The sequence below is a fragment of the Thamnophis sirtalis genome, unplaced genomic scaffold, assembly GCF_051295495.1.
Source record: "Thamnophis sirtalis isolate CommonGarterSnake01/CBP01778 unplaced genomic scaffold, rThaSir2_p1.2 scaffold_6, whole genome shotgun sequence".
Classification (NCBI taxonomy): Eukaryota; Metazoa; Chordata; class Lepidosauria; order Squamata; family Natricidae; genus Thamnophis; species Thamnophis sirtalis.
The window spans coordinates 117,722,376-117,742,608 of record NW_028261386.1 but is presented as its reverse complement, the minus strand read 5'-3'; the positions used below and the strand labels follow the sequence as shown (position 1 = coordinate 117,742,608).

Sequence of the window (20,233 nt, the reverse complement as noted above, 5' to 3'; positions counted from 1 at the left end):
CATGCCACTTACACATCCTGAAGAATCTTTTTTGGAATTATATCTGTAGTAGGACACGTTCTTAATATAAAAGTGTTGACAGGTTGGTGAATGGAAGAACTGCTAGTAATAACAATGGAGAAAAAATGGACATATTTCAGTTACTTTGCTTTACAATATTGTAATTTCAAAGGTCATGTAGATAATTTTTAGGAACTACCACTAAGGTGCGCAGCTTTTTGTATTATGCCTGATTTTAATATCTCAGTCCAAATTTGGAAACAACTTATTAATTCAGTGCAAGATGTTGTAACTGGAATAAAGTTCAGATGATCAACAATTACTAAACACCATGTTTTGCTTTTGGTAAATTCAAAAGAAGTTAGTATTCAAGTTTAATCACTTATACTGGGAGAAAAGCATGTGAGAAATTTTTTGCAAAAATGGTGTGAAAATATATTTACTGCCTTATCATCTTGAAACATTATCCTCAACCAGAAAGATATAGAAAGGTTTAGAAATCTTGCCTTGTTGTGTTTGTAGTACTGTGTTCAATAATTAACAAATAGAAAATCTATATAGAAAATCTTTATACTCTCTTCAAATGGAATAAGTCTCCTTTAAATTTATTTATTTTGTACAAAACATTACATATTGCCCTTTTCACTCTATAATTTAGCTTGTCACCACTATATCTAAAATTTGATGCAAAGCCAGCAGATAGTCCTGTTAGCAATGCATAAGGACAAGAGCACAGCACAGAATCAACTGGTACATCATAAAAGCTGAGATAGAAAATGATTCTGTCTCTTTGTTTTGAAAGCACAATGCAGCTAGATGTCTAGATTAAGTTTAATGAAGGCACACATGTTGGTTATCTCTCTTACAACAGAGAAGTAATGTACGCATTATGACACTGGCTCACTGTATTCAGAATAGTTTGTACACAAACATATAATACAAGTACAACGTATACATGGTGAAGTGTTTTTTTGTTTCATCTACATCAGAGTTGAGTGTTGTTTTGTTCCTTAAAGAAGGAAAAATGTGGGAAAGAGTGCTGGAGGAAGTCCTGCTTAATTTGTTGCATATGGCCAAACGTGTTATAAAATGAAGTGCATGCTACTCAGAAACTAAATGCACTATTCCGATAACGAAATATTAACTCAGATGCCAGAATCTGTCCAAATGTTTGCCCACAAGCAAATCAAAAGATTCAGTCTAATTTCCTTTGTTGTTATTCATACAATTACCTTACAAGTCATATTAATCACCTTGGCATTATTCCAAAAAAAGGGGGGGGAGGGTACATTGTAAAAAGAAATGCACTGTACTTTTATTTTAGAAGTATTTATCAAACCATATGTGCAGATACTTGAGATGATGACAGCGTTAAGCTTCCTAGGGTCCTAGAGTCAAAGAAATTTTGCTGCCCCCCACTGCTAAGTAAGTGCACTCCTTCTACAGGGGGCAACATCTGTCGATCTGTCATGGTTCCACTTGGTGATGACCCCAAGAAAGTTCCTTGGGAAGAAACAATTTTCTCAGGACTTGCAGCCAGTTTGGGGGAGGTGGAGAAGTTGTATCCATACAGAGCACAAGGACTATGTAGCCTGAAAGTGTTGTAAGAGTTCGGATGGGTTTGATTTGTTGGAAAGGCATTGCCAGATGGAGGAGGTATAATGTACTGGAGTTGTGGAGACATCCCTGAAATTTGCATTGATAATCCCGCCTGCGGACAACTGAATGCATCACCGTCACTACCTGCCACAGGCATATTCACTGCTGAACCATTTGATACGCCAACGTAAGAGGGAGTTGCTGAGGTTGCAAAGGTCTCACTGGTTTGATTTGCAAGTCTGTTGTATGTTTCAGTCAACGAAGTACTGTACCTGTTAAGGGTTAGACCTGAGCGAGCACAGGCTGTGTAGTCAGCTGAAGCAAGGCTGCAGAACTGGCTAGTATTGGGAGTGAGGTGAAAAGCAGGAGGCGAACAAGGTGACCCAGGAAGGAGATGTGGATGAGTAGATGGTACCCCATTGGTAGATCCCTGGAGCAAACTGGAAGAACCAGTGTTTCCTGAAAGGAAATATCAGAATATTACAGAAAGACATTTAACTATTCCTGTTGCATTTTGCCCTAAAGTTACCTGGTATAAGATTATATCAGGTTAGCACAAAAATGGCTTTTTTTTGTTGCTACAGGAATAAAAAAAAATGAAAAAAATGAACAGACTAATAGTTCAATTACTTCAAGAGTGCAAGATAGCATCTACTGCCATTTCTGAGGACAGCAAGCCAACATTAAATGCAAGAATGTAACTCTTCCTTCAATAGGAAGTAATAACAGGGCAAAATGGAGAGGGAAGACTTCTCCTGCCCCTTTTATACTCCTCAGCTTTTGCCATCTTACATCACTTTATAGGTTATATTAAAAAGCAAATAATTGTTTGAGATTCTTAATTAAAGACAGTTGTAAAGAAAGAATTTTCTTTATATTATATATTATACCTCAAAATTGTATTTATCATGGGAATTAATTTCCTGTTGTACCACCCCTTGCATTTTACAGAATAATCTTCAAAAGGCATTACAAATAGAAAGGGGAAGAAGTAAGGAAACATAACCTGAACTCTATAAACAATATAACAGGTGAAACGGGTAGTGTAGAAATAAATAAAACAAAAATCTAGAAAATGAGAGCTGGGAATTAAATAAATACAACATTCATGTTGGATCATTTAATTAGAAGGAAGGTTGAACTGCCCACCTCTTGCTAAATACAGAGAGCAGTTGGACTTGTGCTTATATTAGCTGAAGTCTTCACACTAATATAACTACTGGGTATTTATAGAACTAAACACCTATTATTTATCCTTAGTGGATCAAACATTTGCCTCACTGTGGAGAGACATGCACTACTGTAGCTTAACAGCTGTGTAGCTTGCACAAAAAATCTTCCTTAGATCAAAGATTGAGAGAATCCAGATTAGAATCTGTTACTATACAATAACTGTGGGTGATTTATAATATGCATGGTATAGTTTGTAGTGATATGTTGGAGAAGGGACAGCATACTGGAGAAGGGACAGAAAAAAAGAAGTAAAGAAGTCCTGGAAAAAGTTAGAATGCAGTTGGTAATGTCAAAAAAAATATTCCTTTTTTAAAAATGTAGCAAATGTGGATGGGAGGGAAGGAATTTCAATGATTTAATGCTAATTGATGTGGCAACTGTTATTATTATTGTAATTATAAGTCGTCATAATTACAAGCAAGATCTGCCCACATCTATTTTTGGCTAGCTGTTATACATTAATTATACAAATCACATAAAACATTTAAAACCAATTACATTGAACATGTTTTTCTTGTTAAATTCTGTATCTGGATTGGTGTCCTGTCCTATAATATGGTACCAAAAGCTTTTCTCTTTTCCTATAGAATCAGTATAGGACTTCATCATCTTTAAAATTGGGTTTTAGCTTCAGAAATATTTCCTACACACAATAGTTTTATGTTATTCTGCATAAACTGAATTAACTCTTAAATTTTGTTGCTGGTACTCTTAATTTCAGGAACTTCTGGAAGAAATGAATCTAAATATTTGTATGAAATCATGTTAAAAGAAAAAAGTTACTGCTTTTCTAACCAGTAAATCTATTGGGAGATTCAATCTGGTGGATGACAGTTAAGTACTTTTTATTTTTTGGCTAGAGAATCTACAGGAGGTCTGATAGCAAGGAAAAGTCTGATTCTTAAATAATTGCAATGAAGGAAACTCCTGATTGCTCTCAGATCACTTTTGTATGGGCTGTATTTTTTCATTTTTTTCAGTATCTGACAAAATGGGGTACTGTATATTTACTAATAATTATTTTTTACTTAATAGCCCTTGTTGAAATTTCTAATATATTTTTATTAGATTTATTTGATTTTATTATTAATAGAAAAATGGATTCAGTCTATCAGTATAACTTTTAAAACAAACACAAGATTTTATAGCCAAATATTTAAATAAACAAAAGTTATTACCTAAATGAAGGAAACAACACATAGATTATAATTCAATCCATAGACAAGCTACCTTGTTTTGCAATCCCAGGTATATCTTCAAATGTAAGAGTTCTCAGTGAAGGTCTCCAGAATGCATAAGATTCTACTAAAGCTTCCAGTCCCATCCTAGACAACGTAATAAGAATATTTTGAGAGTTGAATTACCTAAAAGTTGTTCACATTTTCAGCACGGTATTATTTTGCTAAATATGATTCACAGATAAAGCTGAAGTGCACTGCAGCAAATATGGAGAAATGTATATGCTATTAGCCAGAAAAGGATTGTACATTTTTGTAAAGATCTGAATTAGATTTCCCCAGAATATCCCATCTCATCCTAAAAAATGGGGAATAAGGCTTTCAAGCAACATTTGAACTTTTTTTTAGTTTTGTTTATAACTTTCCAGAGATTTAATATTTTTCCTTCCTTTTTGTTATCTTCATTTTGAAGTTATCCAATTTTGTTAATGATACATGTATCATTTCATTTCTGTCAACCTTCTAAGCATATTTTTTTTAAAAAAATGTTAAAATGCGTGAGCTTCTGCAAGCTCAAACAAAGCCTTGAATGTTGAAGTCCAGCAATTCTTCTGTATGGTAGGAAGAAACCATGACCCAGTTTTAATTTTTTTAATTCATGATTTGTCATTCTCTACCAATGAAAATCATACTTTAAATTGTTTTAGTTTGTTTTGTTTTAAAAGTTAGAGTTTATATTAAAACAGGAGTGTGCAAATCACACTTTCCAAATGTTGTGGAACTATACTGTAATGCTAATTATTTGTCACCAATGGCCATGCTGAGAGTTTGCTGGCAGACCACATGTTGTGTATCTCTATTTTAAACTATGATGTTTTCACAGAACAACTTACCCAACAAGGACTTGGAGAAAGCTGTGTCATCTACCAAACAAATAACATTCTCAACTTTGAAGTCTTATTCAGGTTTGAAGCATTTCATGCATAGTCTAATGCTAACATGACAACTTATTTTCTTGATTATTTATGTATTTGTAGTATAATGTTCCTATTATAATAATCATATCCACCAGAATATTAATACCAAGACAGCAACCAAGCTTTGGTTTTTTGGACCTCGAAGTCATTTCTGGTGAACGTGCTTGTGACCCATAAAAAATGCCAAAGATAAAGGATGTTGGTTTTTCTCTTTGTGGCTGCTACTAAATAAAACGTTTTAAAAACTAAAAATACATTAAATGCCTCCCAACTATTGATTTTCAGTGTAAACTGTTTCTGCAATTGCTGAAATGTTAATTTGCTTTAAAAATTTTACTGCTTAAATGTATGCAACTCAATAGAATAACACAGTCATGCAAGTAAGTGGGCCAGGGATTCTATTTTGGGATGGACTTGCATGATAACAATTATCAGCATATTCCTGAGATACAGATATATTTTCTCTTAAAACTACATATTCCTACATAACACTTAAGCCTACATACAATAATGATTTTATTACTCTGTTCATCTCATAGAACTAAAAAAAAAATCACAAATGGGAAAGGTATAGAAAATTGCAACTAAAATTATCCCCGAGAAAATACTAAAATAGCTAGGTCCTTTTAATTGAGAAAAAAATGGGCTAGCAATTTGCAAAATGATAAGTGATATGAAGAAAAATACATTTTTTTTTAGTTTGCTTCATACCACTAGAACTTGAAGTCAACCAATTAAATTGATTGGCAATAGAGTCTGGAGAGAAAAGACAAAGTACTTCTTTTGTAGAATACATAATTAACGTATGGAATTCACTTTCTTTGGAGACACAATCAAACAAGAATTGCAATTTAGCTTAGCAATTTGAAACAACCAGTATTCTCCCATGACATTGCTTTTCTAAGACAGTGGTGCCAGACTGATCCCAAAAACACTGGTGGAAAGAATTATGAAATAGTATGTTATGTGAATTTCAAAAATAGCCTTAATTTTTTTTATCCCTGTGGTAATAGGAGCCCATATCTCCTGAAGAAATGAAGCCAATGTGATAATTTATACAAGATGCTTTTGAGGATTGTCCTACTTGTTATCACCATCATAATTTATACATCCAAATGCCCAATTTTATTAACATATATTTTTTCTAAGTAAGGGAAAAAATATGTTTTACCTCCTGGAGTAAAGATTTTTATAATATTCTTTTCCAAAGTCTGTCAAAAGAATTTTCAATAAAGCCTATTTTCAGTCATACACAGTATACTTCCCCCACACAAATCTCCTGATTTTTACATACAATGTAATATGAGCAAAAAAAAATGACATTTTTTTCACTAAATGGTTTTGCTAAGCATCCCAAAAGAAGAACTACAGGAAGTTCAAAGAAAGCGAAATATGTTCAGAAAGGGGCAATAAATCTGACCTAGAAAGTAGAAACCAAGCTCTATGGCTGAAGATTTATATATTAAATATTAAACAAATTGAGTGGGCATATGAGACTACTCTTCAAATACCTGAAAGGCTATCACATAGGAGACAATCAAGGACTGTTTTCTATTGTTCCAGAATACAGGACACATGTGACACAACTGACAGGAAGGCAGATTCTGAGAGGAAGGCAGATACCAAATTTTAATTCCTAAATGAAACACAACTTAGATATGCTACTTTTGCTCCAAATATTTATGCATTTTCATGAATAACTTATAGTTTTACTATAAATGTCAAAACATTTACCTGTTGCGCCCTGAATCTCTAAATCCTTTTGCAAAAGGATTTCTATCAATCTTGAGTCTGGTAATCTGTAAAGATAATACGTAGAAAATGTGCAGACCTATAAAATATAGGACTTTAAAACCAATAATCTTATTATTCATTAATTTTTAAAATCACACATAGAAAGTCTACATAAAAATTGAATTAACCATTAAATAACAATGCAAGCATATTCTGCAAATACATGCCAAAAAACCACTGTATATTAAAAATTTAAGTTATTTGTTCAATGAAACTAATTGAACACAGTTCAATGGAAATTTAATTCCTGTAAAAATCATGCGGGGAAAATCTAAACACCAGTAGCAAATCTCATTTTGATGGAATTGCTTTTTCTACCCATAAACTTTACTACCACTTCTTTGGAGGCTAACAGAGATGCATTGGTAGGTGGATAATACCCTTGATATCTACATTTGTCAGCAGAGAATTAACTGCAGCCTTCTGATATTTCAGCCAATTATTTTAAATAATTAACATCTAACTTTATGTTCAAAATTCAACATTGTTCTATTCTGTCAATCAAACCTAGCCATGTCCAAGTTTAAAGGGCTGGAAAGGGCAACAAAGCATTTGCATCTCTCTATTCTTATAGTACCTGCAGATATATCTAATAGCTCTGTGCATGGTGACTCACACCTGGCTGGGAAAGAATGTACAAAATGATAAGAACCTCTGAGGCATAATTTTTATTACTAGCAGGTTGTATATGTTTCCCATCTACTTCATCTGGATAGTTAGTAGAGGAGTAAATAATTGATTCAAGAAGTGATTAATACTTTTTGGGGGGGAAATGGACAGGTACCAGCAACCTTGAAGGAGGCAGTATTGTGTTTATTCTGTATAGTTTTCAATCCTCTCTTTTTATCAGCCCTTCAAAATAAATCAGACTAGGAATTCAATATTATGTAGGTCAGTACTGGTTTTTATTGTAAAGCTATGACATAGTTTTTTTCTGCTTGCCAGTATTTCTTTTGTTTGACTTTTGATAAGATTTTAATGTCCATCCTAGTAAGCCATCAGCATTAAAACAAAACAAAACAAAAGTTACCTGTTGGTTCTGATATGCTGTGACAGTAGTGAAAACAGTTTCGGGAAAAGTGAATGCCTTCACACCATCACCAGAAGGAATGGGTTTGACTGGGGAGAGATCATCTCCACAGTCTTTTCGAATGACATGGACACGTGGCTGGTATTTGTGCATAGAATGAAGAATTATCTATATTGAAAAAGAGAAAGAAAGAAAAATGTTCTAATTTTCTTCCTGTTTCTTCCACGTAAATATTTTAAATATAATAATATGAATTGCCCGTCTTGCTTTATTCTAACTAAAGCAAATATACTGTGTTGAATCTCAAAACTACCCAATTTTAGTTCAATAGAATGACTTTGGATTATACTTTTTAAGCTATCAAAAGCAATTATCAAAGATTTTTAAAATGAGTTGTTGGACTGAAGTAGATTCTGTTAAAGATTAGATTAAAGATTAAAGAAATACTCTTGAACTTTCTATTTGCTAAATCATGAAGAAATCATATATTCATCAGCTACTGAATATACCCAATTTACAAGGAGTAATTTAATCTTTTATTTATTATAAATATAAACATAATATTTAAAAAAAACATATTACCTTATAAAGATATGATAGTAAACTGTGTCATTCTAAAACTCTTTGCATTAGGGTAGCATAATTTAGACCACAGCAAAGGAAATCTTAGACTTTAATTTAATCAGAATCAAAGATGTCACTGCTACACTATTCATTACAGTACAGATAGGGTTTATCTATACAAGCCAAAATAGAAGGATGTCCAATTGATGCTATGAGAAGCTTGTCAAAGAATGGAGGCAATCCTGCAAAGAAAATCTTAATTTCAAATAATAATTCTGCTTACAAATACTCCTGACTAATGTTTCAAACAATCTAGTCATGAAACTAATCCATACCTACCCTGCAACTATGTTGAATATTCCAGTCTTCCTTGCCAGGAATACTGAATTAATCTTTATCTGCTGATTGTTTATATGCTGATTGCTGATTGACCGCCTGCTGCCAATTACCTCCAACAGACCTATTATATCCCACAGACTAGGCCTCTTCCGAATTCCATCTACCAGCCAATGCCGATTGGCTACCACCCAGAGGAGGGCCTTCTCTGTGGCTGCTCCGGCCCTCTGGAATGAGCTCCTGTGGAGATTCGGACCCTCACCACCCTTCAGGCTTTCCGCAAAGCCCTTAAAACCTGGCTGTTCCGACACGCCTGGGGCTGACGAGTTCCCGTCCCCGCTCGAATTGTGTGGTTGTTGATTGTTTTTAAATTGTTGTAGTTGTTTGTCCGTTGTTTTCCTCCTGTTTGTATCCCCCCCCCTTACTTTGGTTTGTGAGCCGCCCTGAGTCCCTCTGGGAATAGGGCAGCATAGAAATGCAATAAATCAAATCAAATCAATCAAATCAAATCAAATGTTGTTCTCCTATTCCTAATTGTTCATTCTGTCTCCTTGGTCATTCATAGAATCTCAATGTATTCACCCAGGTAGCAAGTTTTTTAAACAAGTACTGAAGCCCTGAGCTCGCCTTTCTATATGTTTCCTTCACAATGTAGCAATTTCCCTATCTAATGTCACAGAAGTATTCAATCTCAGCATTCATAATTCCCAGTGCATGTTTAAGAATTGTTGGAGTTCAAGTACAAAATACCTATAGACTATTGACTTGGCAAAAACTGTTGTAAAAAGTTAGAATAGCCACTGTTCATATAGCTACATATGTGGATTCATTGTTAACACACTGGTTAACAATGTGAACTGTGAGCTTGGGCAAGACAAAAGTAAATGGAATTAGAGTGGCAAAACTAAAAGCTCAAGGAACTAGTTAAAAATTGAAAATACAACAGGCCTCCAGGAGGACAAGAAATATTTTAACTTAGTGTATAGATTCTCAATTGCTATTTATTTATTTGGGTTTTTTAAAACCACCCATCTCCTTCAGAAGAAAAATATTTCTGAAAAGGAATTGTAAAACACAGTCCATCAGACTGTGCAAAGTCTACTACATCTCTGAAATGTCACATCTTTTTTTTTTAATAAATTTTTTTATTTTTTTGTTACATAAACAACACATGCCCACAACAGTGGGGGGGGGGGAATCAAAACAAAAAAGAACAAAAAACAAGACAGAGAGAAAGAAAAAAACAACACAACAAGTATATGTTATAAAAAGGTATATCAGCTGGTTACAACAAGTTTTTGTGCATCTCTTCCATTAATTCATATTAATTCAAATATCTTAATCAAATGTTTACCATATTAACATCATCATACCTCCACTTTTAGTTGACTACAGTTGTTTAAACATCCTTCATCCTTAACTATGCCAAAGATTTAATCCATAACCACATGCTAGCATTTCATTTACTTGTTTATAAAATCCTCCATTAACATCAAATCCTCATATCCTGTTTTAGCTAAACATCCATAATATTTAATACCAAAAATTCCATCCTCCATGTATATAGTTTATTATCATTCTCCTTTCTTTATGTAGTTATATCGTATATCATAGCATTTTCCCCATATTAGTTAAGATTTAACTGTATATAGTTTTATTTTATTTTTTTATAGTAATAATTGTTGGCGACTACTCAGAGGAGGGCCTTCTCTGTGGCTGCCCCGGCCCTTTGGAACGAGCTCCCCGTGGAGATTCGGACCCTCTCCACCCTTCAGGCCTTCTGGACGGCCATGAAGACCTGGCTGTCCCAGAAAGCCTGGGGTTGAGTTCCCCCACCCTACTCGAATTTGCTGTGTCTGTTGTGCTTTTAAACTGTTTGTATTGTTTGTTTGTCTTTGTCTCACTTTTTGTAATTTCCCCTCCCTTGGCTTTGTTCAGCCACCCTGAGTCCCTTCGGGGAATAGAGCGGCCTACAAATTGAATAAAATCCAATCCAAATCCAAATCTAAACCAATTGCCCTGAATATCAGCAAGTTGAAATTCTTTATCTCTGACATCCTTCGTTTGTATTTGAAAAACATGTCACAGCTTTTTGTTGCTTCCGAAATTCAAAATTGTTCATGTGAAACCTCTAGAAGGAACATGGGAATGCTTTCATAATATCTTATAAACCATAATTTTCAATTATTTCTGGAGTTTCTCTAAAACTTACATGAGTTTTAGGATGCATCTGAATTTGTTTCAAATAAAACAATGTACCGGTATTACTTTTGAAAGTTTTTTTTTTGTTTTTTTTGTTTTTAAAAAGAAAATGACTTTCAACTTCTTTTCTTTTCATGGCTATTGGCCAACAGTCTATCAATTTAAAATGAATACAATTTTTAATTTCCTGTTTCATTATTGGCCACAAAATATTAAATTCAGCACTGCATGTCATCATTCCCTGGTTCCCATTTTATGATATCTTATTGAATGCCAAATTTCATAAAAACTTACTGTGCCCAAAAATGGAAGGATTCTATGTTTGGAAAAAATAAAAGTCTTGGCTATCATTAGGACACTTTTAAGTGAAATCATTCCACACTTGGGATAGTGACAGTCTTTTGGATAAGCAAAATTCCACATACGTAAACTTCCATTACACTGAACTCTGATTTTTGACAGTTTTATCAGATGCACACCAAATATGCTTAGATAAGTTTCCCCCAAGTACTTTCCCCAACATCTGCATTTTTATCAGAACAAGATATCAACAATCATTCTGCTGAAGCAAACATTTCAAAAGTATTCTAGATATTTTGGGTACTTTGTACTACTTTGGTAAAATCACACTGAAGAAGAAATCACTCCATAATTCTGAAAATGTTAATACACTTCTTTGTGTGTGAGAGAGTAGAGTGAATAAGTGAGTGTGAATGCTTTTGGCACTATCCATATGGAAAGTTATTTATCTATTTTTCCATCTAGAGACTCTTTCGCACAAGGAGTTATTTTTTGTTGTTACTCATTTGCCAATGGACTTCTGCAAAAAATATCACCACTAGTTGTCTTACAAAAATAACTGGCCAAAGATTTTGACTTGACAAAATGTCTTCAGATAATGCATCACTGATGAATGATTTCATCTCAGTACAAGAGAATTCTGGGACTGGTTGGAGAAATTAGAAGTAAAGATAATCTTCCCTTTAAGAACGAGAAGCCAATGTATTGTGGACTATTATTTCCAAGAAAAAAAAACCCCTAAAAAGTAAAAATTACTCTAGAAATTCTCCCTTCATTTTCATGAAGCAATTCCTTGGATACAAGTTTCAACAAAATGAATAGGGCTTAGATTTTGAACTTATTTCATGTCAAAGCCTTCTGGCTTAAACTAATGAACTGGGTTATTACATTTCTTTCTTTTGCTAAAAAGTCCTGGATTTGCCAGTAAATGGTCTGTTACAATTACACAAAGTCACAGGATTAGAATAATATTAAAGATTAGAAAAAAGTATCTCTCATTTCAATTCAATATATTTACCTGGATGTGTACACTTCTGAATGTGACTGAGATAAAAAAAATGTGACTGCGAAATAATATTTTTTAAAGTTCACCATGAAAAGCCTAAGAGTATTTTTATAGTATTTTTAATAGTGTACTTTAGCTTGAATGCTAATTATATTTCAAACTTACTGCTTTCCCTTTCCCATGTTTATAGATTCTTCAAACTCTTTTATTGTTTGATCATGCTTAGAAGTTTTACAGATGAAACACAAATATATACAAATAGAGGAAGAAATTGGTATAAATAGGCACTGTGATTTTGTTGTATCTTCAAAAAGTAACGCGGAGGTAAAAAGTCCAACTAAAGTGCAAGTTTTAGTGATCTAAATACTGTAAAACAAGATAAGAAAATAAATTGATAAAAGATCCCAAACTACACTAAACCTTTTTCAAGCAAGCAGCACTTAAGTGTTTGTAAAACAACCAGCATAAGCAGAAACCAGATTTAATCAACATATCCGTGACAATAAAGACCATATCATTGTGCTATATCTGTCCTCTCTTACCGATTTAGAATTTCAAGACAGTGGGTCTGTACAGATAATAACAAATAAATTGCTGGAATTTCTAGCCTTTCTGCAAAAATAAAATAATCAGTATGTTGATATTTTTGGAGCGTAATTTTATAGCTGTCAAGAGATTTTTGAAAACTATATTTGCAACCTGTATTTGTGTCCCTGCTTCTAATTTTTATTGTCATAATTTTGGTTTGTTAGCCGGCATTCACCCTCATTGTAAAAAAAAAGTGTTTCTTGAAAAGTATTATTCAGGACTATGCAATACGAAGTTCAGTTGGATTCACTCCAAGGAATTAAATCAGGATTACAGCTAAATCTGGATCATAAATATTACTTTAGGTTTTTATAAAACGTATTCACTATAAATGATTAACTATAGAACAGTCATCTAGACATCTCTACTGTAGCCGAAACAGTGCAGAGATAGGGGGATTATGGGGAATAGAATACTATACATTAGAGGACTTTTTGGTCTTGTCTAATAGCATTCTATTTTAATCTTTTTATCCTAGACATAATATTATCCTTGCTCTGCAATTTCTAAATATGCAAATCTGCAAGATCAATACTAGTAATTATTCCATATATAGATCCATTGGATCCACCTGCATACTGTACATACATTTTAAGACAATTCATGCCATTGAAAATTAATATTTGTTTTCAAATATTTCCAACCGGAGGCCATCAAGTTGCCTAATTATGTGTTGGACTAAAGATTTTTCAGAGTCTTTCCTCACTAGTGATCTTTAGAACAAATCAGCTCTTAATTTGCCGGCACCCTAGTTTACTTGGAAAACAAGATACAGTCCTCGCTCTATTAACATCTTGTTTAATGAAATACTAATTGGTATGAAGAGGCAATGTTATGAATTGTCCAAACTTCTGCCAGGAATTTGTAATGATACATCAAGGCAGAATTGGTCACATGAAATATCTCCCCTAAAATGTCTGAGGGTGGGAAACACAGTAAAATTTTCAAGAGATACAGCAGGAACAACTGCTTATTTTTCTGAAAGGCAAAGGTAAGTCTGCTTAAAATGTGGGTTATGGTGAAGGAGAAACCACTGAGATTGCCAGAGCATTATGGTACTGATCATAACTGCAAGTGAAGAAAGGGAATACTTTAATATATATACTAGTATGTTGGTATTTTTACTTGTTTTTGTTTTTTTAAATCAGTGCCTCTCTTATGCTTTTAATTATAATTTCACAACCAAGACCGAAACAGGCTCCCCCCCCCCTCCCTTAAGACTAGAGTTAAAATTTGGGAACTATTAAAGACACAAACAGAATGCATAAAAATATTTCAATTACAGGTACCATTATTTTAGTAGTAAGTATATTAATTGTTTACATTACAGTGAATAAATAAGTCAGATTTTTAATATCAGTAAAATTGTTTTTATGTTGATGGAAGAATATAATAAATCTTAAAATAATTAACAAAGAAATTTAAGCAGAATATAATGGTAAACTTGAATTTATTTATTTTTTGTATATTTGAGAGAAGAAAATAAGTTTATCAGTAAGTATTATAAATACAAAGAGACAACAACAGTATTCTTTGGTTTAGTAAAATGAGAATAACAATATTTACTCTAATTTGTACCCCTTTAATTTTCATTAGTTCAACTATGAATGTGCACTATATTAAGAATGCTTCAGATTTTTATTTTATGGAAGTTATAAAATTATATGAGGAATCTTCAGAAATGCCATTTGGAGAACATTTTAGGAAATATGGTTGACATTACAAATAATTTTCAGCCTATATGAATGTGAAATAAATTCTATTCTACTGGCATTTTACTCCAGATTAAAGAAATAGAATAGTGTAAGGGGACACATGGATTTTAAATGTGGTATTATGCTATATTTTCTAAACCTATCCCATGGTGCTAGTTGATAGGATTAGATTGCTTTGTAAGTATTATTTTTTTATTAAACTCAACCAAAAGGAATTCCAAATATAAAGAAATAAATAATTTGACCTCTGCAAAAATATCTATGCAAGACACTGCAAAATGTCCTAATTCCCAACACTAAGAAATATCTCTTGAAAATATTAAAATTTCATCAAGATGAAATTGATGTAAATGGAAAATGTAAATATTTGAGTAAGCAAATTAATCTGAACTATTTTTAATTTAACATGTTTTGGAACATCCCTTGTGATTTGTTCAATGTGCAATAATTCCACCATTTTGAAATAATTTTTTATTCAATCTTGGTGGCTAAATAATCAAAACAATATACTTTTGAATAATCTTTCTCCATTTTATAATTCTGACTGGGTAACAATCGTTAACATTATTCAAAACTCATTGTTTTTCAATATAAACTTTTGTCTCAATTTTTTTAGTTTTCAATCACTTGGGTGTATATTTTTTTAAAATGATCCAGAAGACAGATACTTGACTTTCTTCCAAAATGAAGTATTCATTAATGCAGGGCACTTCCTTAACTCTAAACTACAACATAAATAATAAATAGCTACGTTTATACAGTTTTAGAGAGGATTTAAGTAAATCCATATAGAAGATTTAGAACATTGTTGGTGAACCTTTTCAGCACTGAGTGCTGATATGGGAGTGTGCGTGTGCATGACAGAAACCATAAAAACAGCTGTCCAGTGCACATGCCCGCGCAGGGTGGATGCTTTTCTGGTTTTGGCATGCACATGTGCACCGGCCAGCTTGTCTTCTGGTTTCTGGCATGCATGCATGTGTGAAAACCAGCTGGTCAGTGCACATGTGTGTGTTGGAAACCAGAAGAGCAGTCAGCCGGTGTGCGCTCTGGGAAGATGATCTTCTGATTTCCAGCATGTCCGCGCGTGTGAAGACCAGCTGGCCGGCGCGTCAGAACCCAGAGAGATGGCTCTGCGTGCCACTTCTGGCATGTGTGTCATAGGTTCACCATCATGGATTTAAAAGGTATAGAAAAATTGCTTTCTATACCTTTCATCCATCTCATAGAGGCTTGAATACCAGCTGCTTCTGAATAATTTAAACTGACTATAGTAAAGTAGTGTTTGATAAGACCACAGCTTACTTCTAAAAAAGAAATGGTCAAATGAGATGCAGAAATCCAATAGTTTTTCAAAAACGATTGCAATTTCTGTTATTGGTCTTTACCGCTTTTTTATTTGATTCTCTTGATTCCTTTGAGGGTCTCACAGAATCACACTTCTTAATCTAGGAATAAACTATCTTAAAAATGATTTAATTTTAACTGTCTTACAAAGATGCATTGCCATCTAAAAGAACATTTACAAAAGAATTAAAAGTTAGTAGGCCAATTTTCAGGCACAATTACACTTGCCTAACACTGACATGAAGATACTGGTAATCTGTCAATAATACAAGGAGGAAAACAAGAAACAATAATAATATGAGCAGAATAATATCCAAGTTTCATAACAGATTTTCCAGAATCATGTAAAGATTTTCCAGATTAGATAATTATTAAGTACAACTAGAAAATTTAAATGTAATTTAAAATATTCAATGTAATATTAAATCTAAACCATATTTCATCTAAAATTGCAAGTTAAAGTAGATTTAGGATAACATACAAAAAGAAATATTGTATTCTGTATTCTTAAAAAAGCCCTTATGTACCTCCAAAATGCAGTCTATTTTTCTAAGTCCAAGTAGCCCCCTATTTCCGAATTTATGAAAATTATCAAGAAATACTCAACTTAAAACTATTTGTATGTTATCATTACTATATAACGTGATATGTATTTTAATCATTTTTAAAGATGCTAGGGTGTATCCCTTTGTTCTTGTTTGAAAATGGAAATATCCCTATAGAATATAACATATATTATCAAATGACCTAGTATCATAACTAAACAATTTAGAGCTTTCAAACACAATAGTTAAACTATACAATTCCCTTCCAGTTTTGCAGATGTAATGAGCTTCAGCTGTGAAAAGGTCTTGTTGTGTAAGGTAGGTAATAAATCATTATCAGAGTGAACACAGCACTCATGTTGTTCCTTTTGAGTATAGTGTACTCATGGGATCTTTGCAAAAATTATCAAATCATGAGATACATTTTCTTTAGTGCACTATGGTTCCTATATTTTGAGAACACTTATTTTAAGGATTTATAGTCTATGTTTTTCACTTTTTTAAAAGATCCAACAACTACAGAGAGAAAAGCAAAGTACACTGTTTGTTCTGTACTTTCAGTTTTGATATTTTTCATATGCTCAATTTTGTTTCTGTCCAAAGGCCCCAAAGAAACATCTGATGGAAACTATTACTAATTCACTGATGTGGCAAAATATGAAAATATTCATTAACAAAGCTGACATAAGCTTTGCTAAATCAATCAACTTTTGTTAACGTTAAATTCAAAGGTTTATTAATTTATTTTCAAGAGAGGCTGTTGTATGCTAATGTTGCTGAAAAACAAATATATAAAAAAACTCACATGACCCTGGTCATCCAGTTCATTGTTTGTAAGCTTCAGTTTGTCAAAGCTAATCACTTGCCGCATCCAAGTCTCTCCTGAGGCAGGTGAATCCGGATGAATGTACACACGGGCAGGCACAGGTGAGTCAGCATTTCCAGCTACCATCCATTTGGAACTATGATAGACATACCTATGGGGGAGATTTATGACATTCATAATGAAAATATTATTTTGCAAGTTTGCTGTAATATCAGTATACTCTATAATTGCCCCCTCCCCTTTAAATTTTACTTAATGGTTGTTTTTATATTGTTTTTAAGTAGGGTTTATTATGTATTTTACTTCTGATCCTATTGAAAATTGCTTCAAGATGCTTTGGCATGGAAAGCAATATAGTAAATAAATAATTATTATTTACTTACTTTCTAAGGCTGCCTACTCTCCAAGAGATTCTGGGTGGCTTACAGGAGGGTTAAAAACATCAAAAAAACAAAACACTAAAACATCACAGTAGTAAAACCACCACACCAAGGAAAACAGATTCAAAGTCTGCTATGTGTTATTGAGTTCAAGCACTAAGCCCTGTGTTTTCGAGAAGAATCCTGTCTTAAGACTTTCCTAAACACAACAGCACTGGGGCCATGCAGTCCTTGGGGGTGGGGAGGGGGTGGGGGTGGAATGCTGTTCCAGAAAGTCAGGCACAGCAACATATTTACAGGAAAATAAAGAGCGGGACTGTTTTCCTGTTCGGCATTACTTCTTTACCATAAAGAAAAATACTATTATATGATTTAAGCTTAGTGGTCATACTTTAATAAAACAGATTAATTACTGAATAAATTAAGTCAGTATTTTTCTATCAATAAATTGAACTACAGATAGAAATATTTGTTCCAAGTACCTCATGTTAATTAAAGCAATTCAAAAATTATAATTTGAATAAACAAAAACTTTGCTTAGAAAAGCAAAACAATCAGGCTTGTCATCTTACGAAGTGAAAATATGTCCTTAGTACAGGAATAAACTATGTGTTATGTAAGAGTTAATCCCAGGTAAAGGTGTTAAAACTGCAACCCATAGAAAGAAAGGGTCTTTTGTTAATGTAATGTTAATGTAATGTAATGTCGATGCAGCAATGCTTTTCCCTGGTGAATAAGAAGGGAGGATAGAGACAGCTTTTATCAGTGCTCCCTTCTCCTTGCAATCCAACAATATACCTTTATTTCACAACATGTTGTACTCTGACGAATTATCCACCAATTCACCACAGTAAGATATGAGGATAGCCATTAATCTGTGCGGCTTTAAAAGAGGATTCATGGAGGTAAGGCTACCAGAGACTTATTAGTTTGAAGAAAGTTGAGGCAAAGAACTTCCAGATAGCAAATACAAAGGACAGTGGCATGTCTGTTTTATGCCTATAAGTGCAGAGAAGCATCCAGTATTGAAAAATGAAATGTTGGATTAAGGTGGATTTTAATCTAATCTAGGAGGACGATTTGTATATGTGTTTATATCACTGAGTTGAAAGGGATGAACAAGAAAAGTAAATCAGCAAAATGCACACTCTTTCATTCTGCCAAGAAAACAGATTCATCAGCTTAACAATCAAAGACAATCGATGCAAAGTATCTATCTACAGTAGAACCTCCATAATATGGGTTGCAAACCGATTTGGTTGTGACCCGGACCTCATTTTGGAAATTTGGCACTTACAAAAAAAATTGGCGTGGAGGGGAAATTGGCTGGGGGAAAAAAAATTGTGCATTTTTTTGGTTGGAACCCGATTTGGTTGTGGTCAGAAGTGTTTGTGACTACAGGTTCTTATCTATCTATCTATCTATCTATCTATCTATCTATCTATCTATCTATCTATCTATCTATCTACCTATCTATCTATCATCTATCACACTAAATTTATTTATTTATTTATTTATTTATTTATTTATTTATTTATTTATTTATTTATTTATTTATTTATTTATATTTCCTATTTCTAAACTGCCCATTCGCTTAGAAAAAGACTCTGGGTGGTGTATTCAAACATTAAATCTATATTTAGAACATTTCTTTCCATACATTTCGGTAATCATTTAGCAGAAAGTTTATTTGTAATACACTATTTAACATTCTTATTCCTGTGCAGAATTAAATGTAGATGAGAAATTATCTGCATGAGCTGTAACTTTACCAAAGCTAGTAGTAAAAAATAAATATTTTAAAAACTAAGTTTAAAAATTAGGCTGTTATTTTAGAAATATGGCATTTTGTATAACACCTGCAAGTATATTTGCATTCATGATGAGTGGAGCAATCTTAAGCAAAGAAATCCTATTGAATAAGATTTGGAAAATTTATTTAAGATTTGCAACTGAAGGTGATCAAGTGCAATTCAGATTCACAAAAATGTTTTATTAATCTCTTTAATTATATTTATTTATTTGACCCTTATATGATAACTGAGGTTTCTCAGCTGTTTTAATAAATGATTGGGTCAAAGTATTAAAGTATTATCACAATATTCTGAACTAGAATAAATTAGAATGATGTTTCAGAACATATAAATGCAGAATTGGGCTTATTTTATAAATCCAAAAGGTAAATCAGGATTGGAGAAAGGAGAATATAATAATGTTGTATATATTACATTCAATAACTTGATTTTTTTAAAAAAAAGAACACATTAACACATTTTCAAACAACAATGGTTCAAAAGGTCTTCCAATAAATAAAACTACAATCTTTCCTCAGAGAAATGAATGTATACAACCCACCTAATTTTATAGCAAAGCTATATTTGTAAGTTTCTGAAAGCATTCATTTTATTTCCCTTTCTACAAATTTAGGAATTCTAGTGGGAATTGCAGATATATACTATCTGGCAAAAATCTATAAGACTGAAATCTTACATTAAATAATTAATAAATGTTACTGACAGATATTCAGTAATTGCATAATTGCACAGAAATAATAGCACATATTAAATAGCTAAACCAAACTTTTCCACTTTTTTCTATACTATACTTTGTTGT

General features: G+C 32.8%; 1 protein-coding gene across 1 annotated transcript in view; it reads right to left on the bottom strand.

The window, feature by feature from the left end:
• Positions 1 to 581: 581 nt before the first annotated feature.
• TBX18 (T-box transcription factor 18) overlaps positions 582 to 20,233 on the bottom strand; it is a 28,729-nt gene continuing 9,077 nt past the window's right edge. The window contains exons 4-8 of the mRNA XM_014065631.2: positions 17,220 to 17,391; positions 7,812 to 7,979; positions 6,722 to 6,786; positions 4,063 to 4,157; positions 582 to 2,058 (exon numbers count right to left, since the gene is read on the bottom strand). Of these exons, the coding sequence (XP_013921106.2) occupies positions 1,334 to 2,058; positions 4,063 to 4,157; positions 6,722 to 6,786; positions 7,812 to 7,979; positions 17,220 to 17,391 (1,225 nt within the window). The 3' untranslated portion in view covers positions 582 to 1,333. The remainder of the gene's footprint in view (positions 2,059 to 4,062; positions 4,158 to 6,721; positions 6,787 to 7,811; positions 7,980 to 17,219; positions 17,392 to 20,233) is intronic.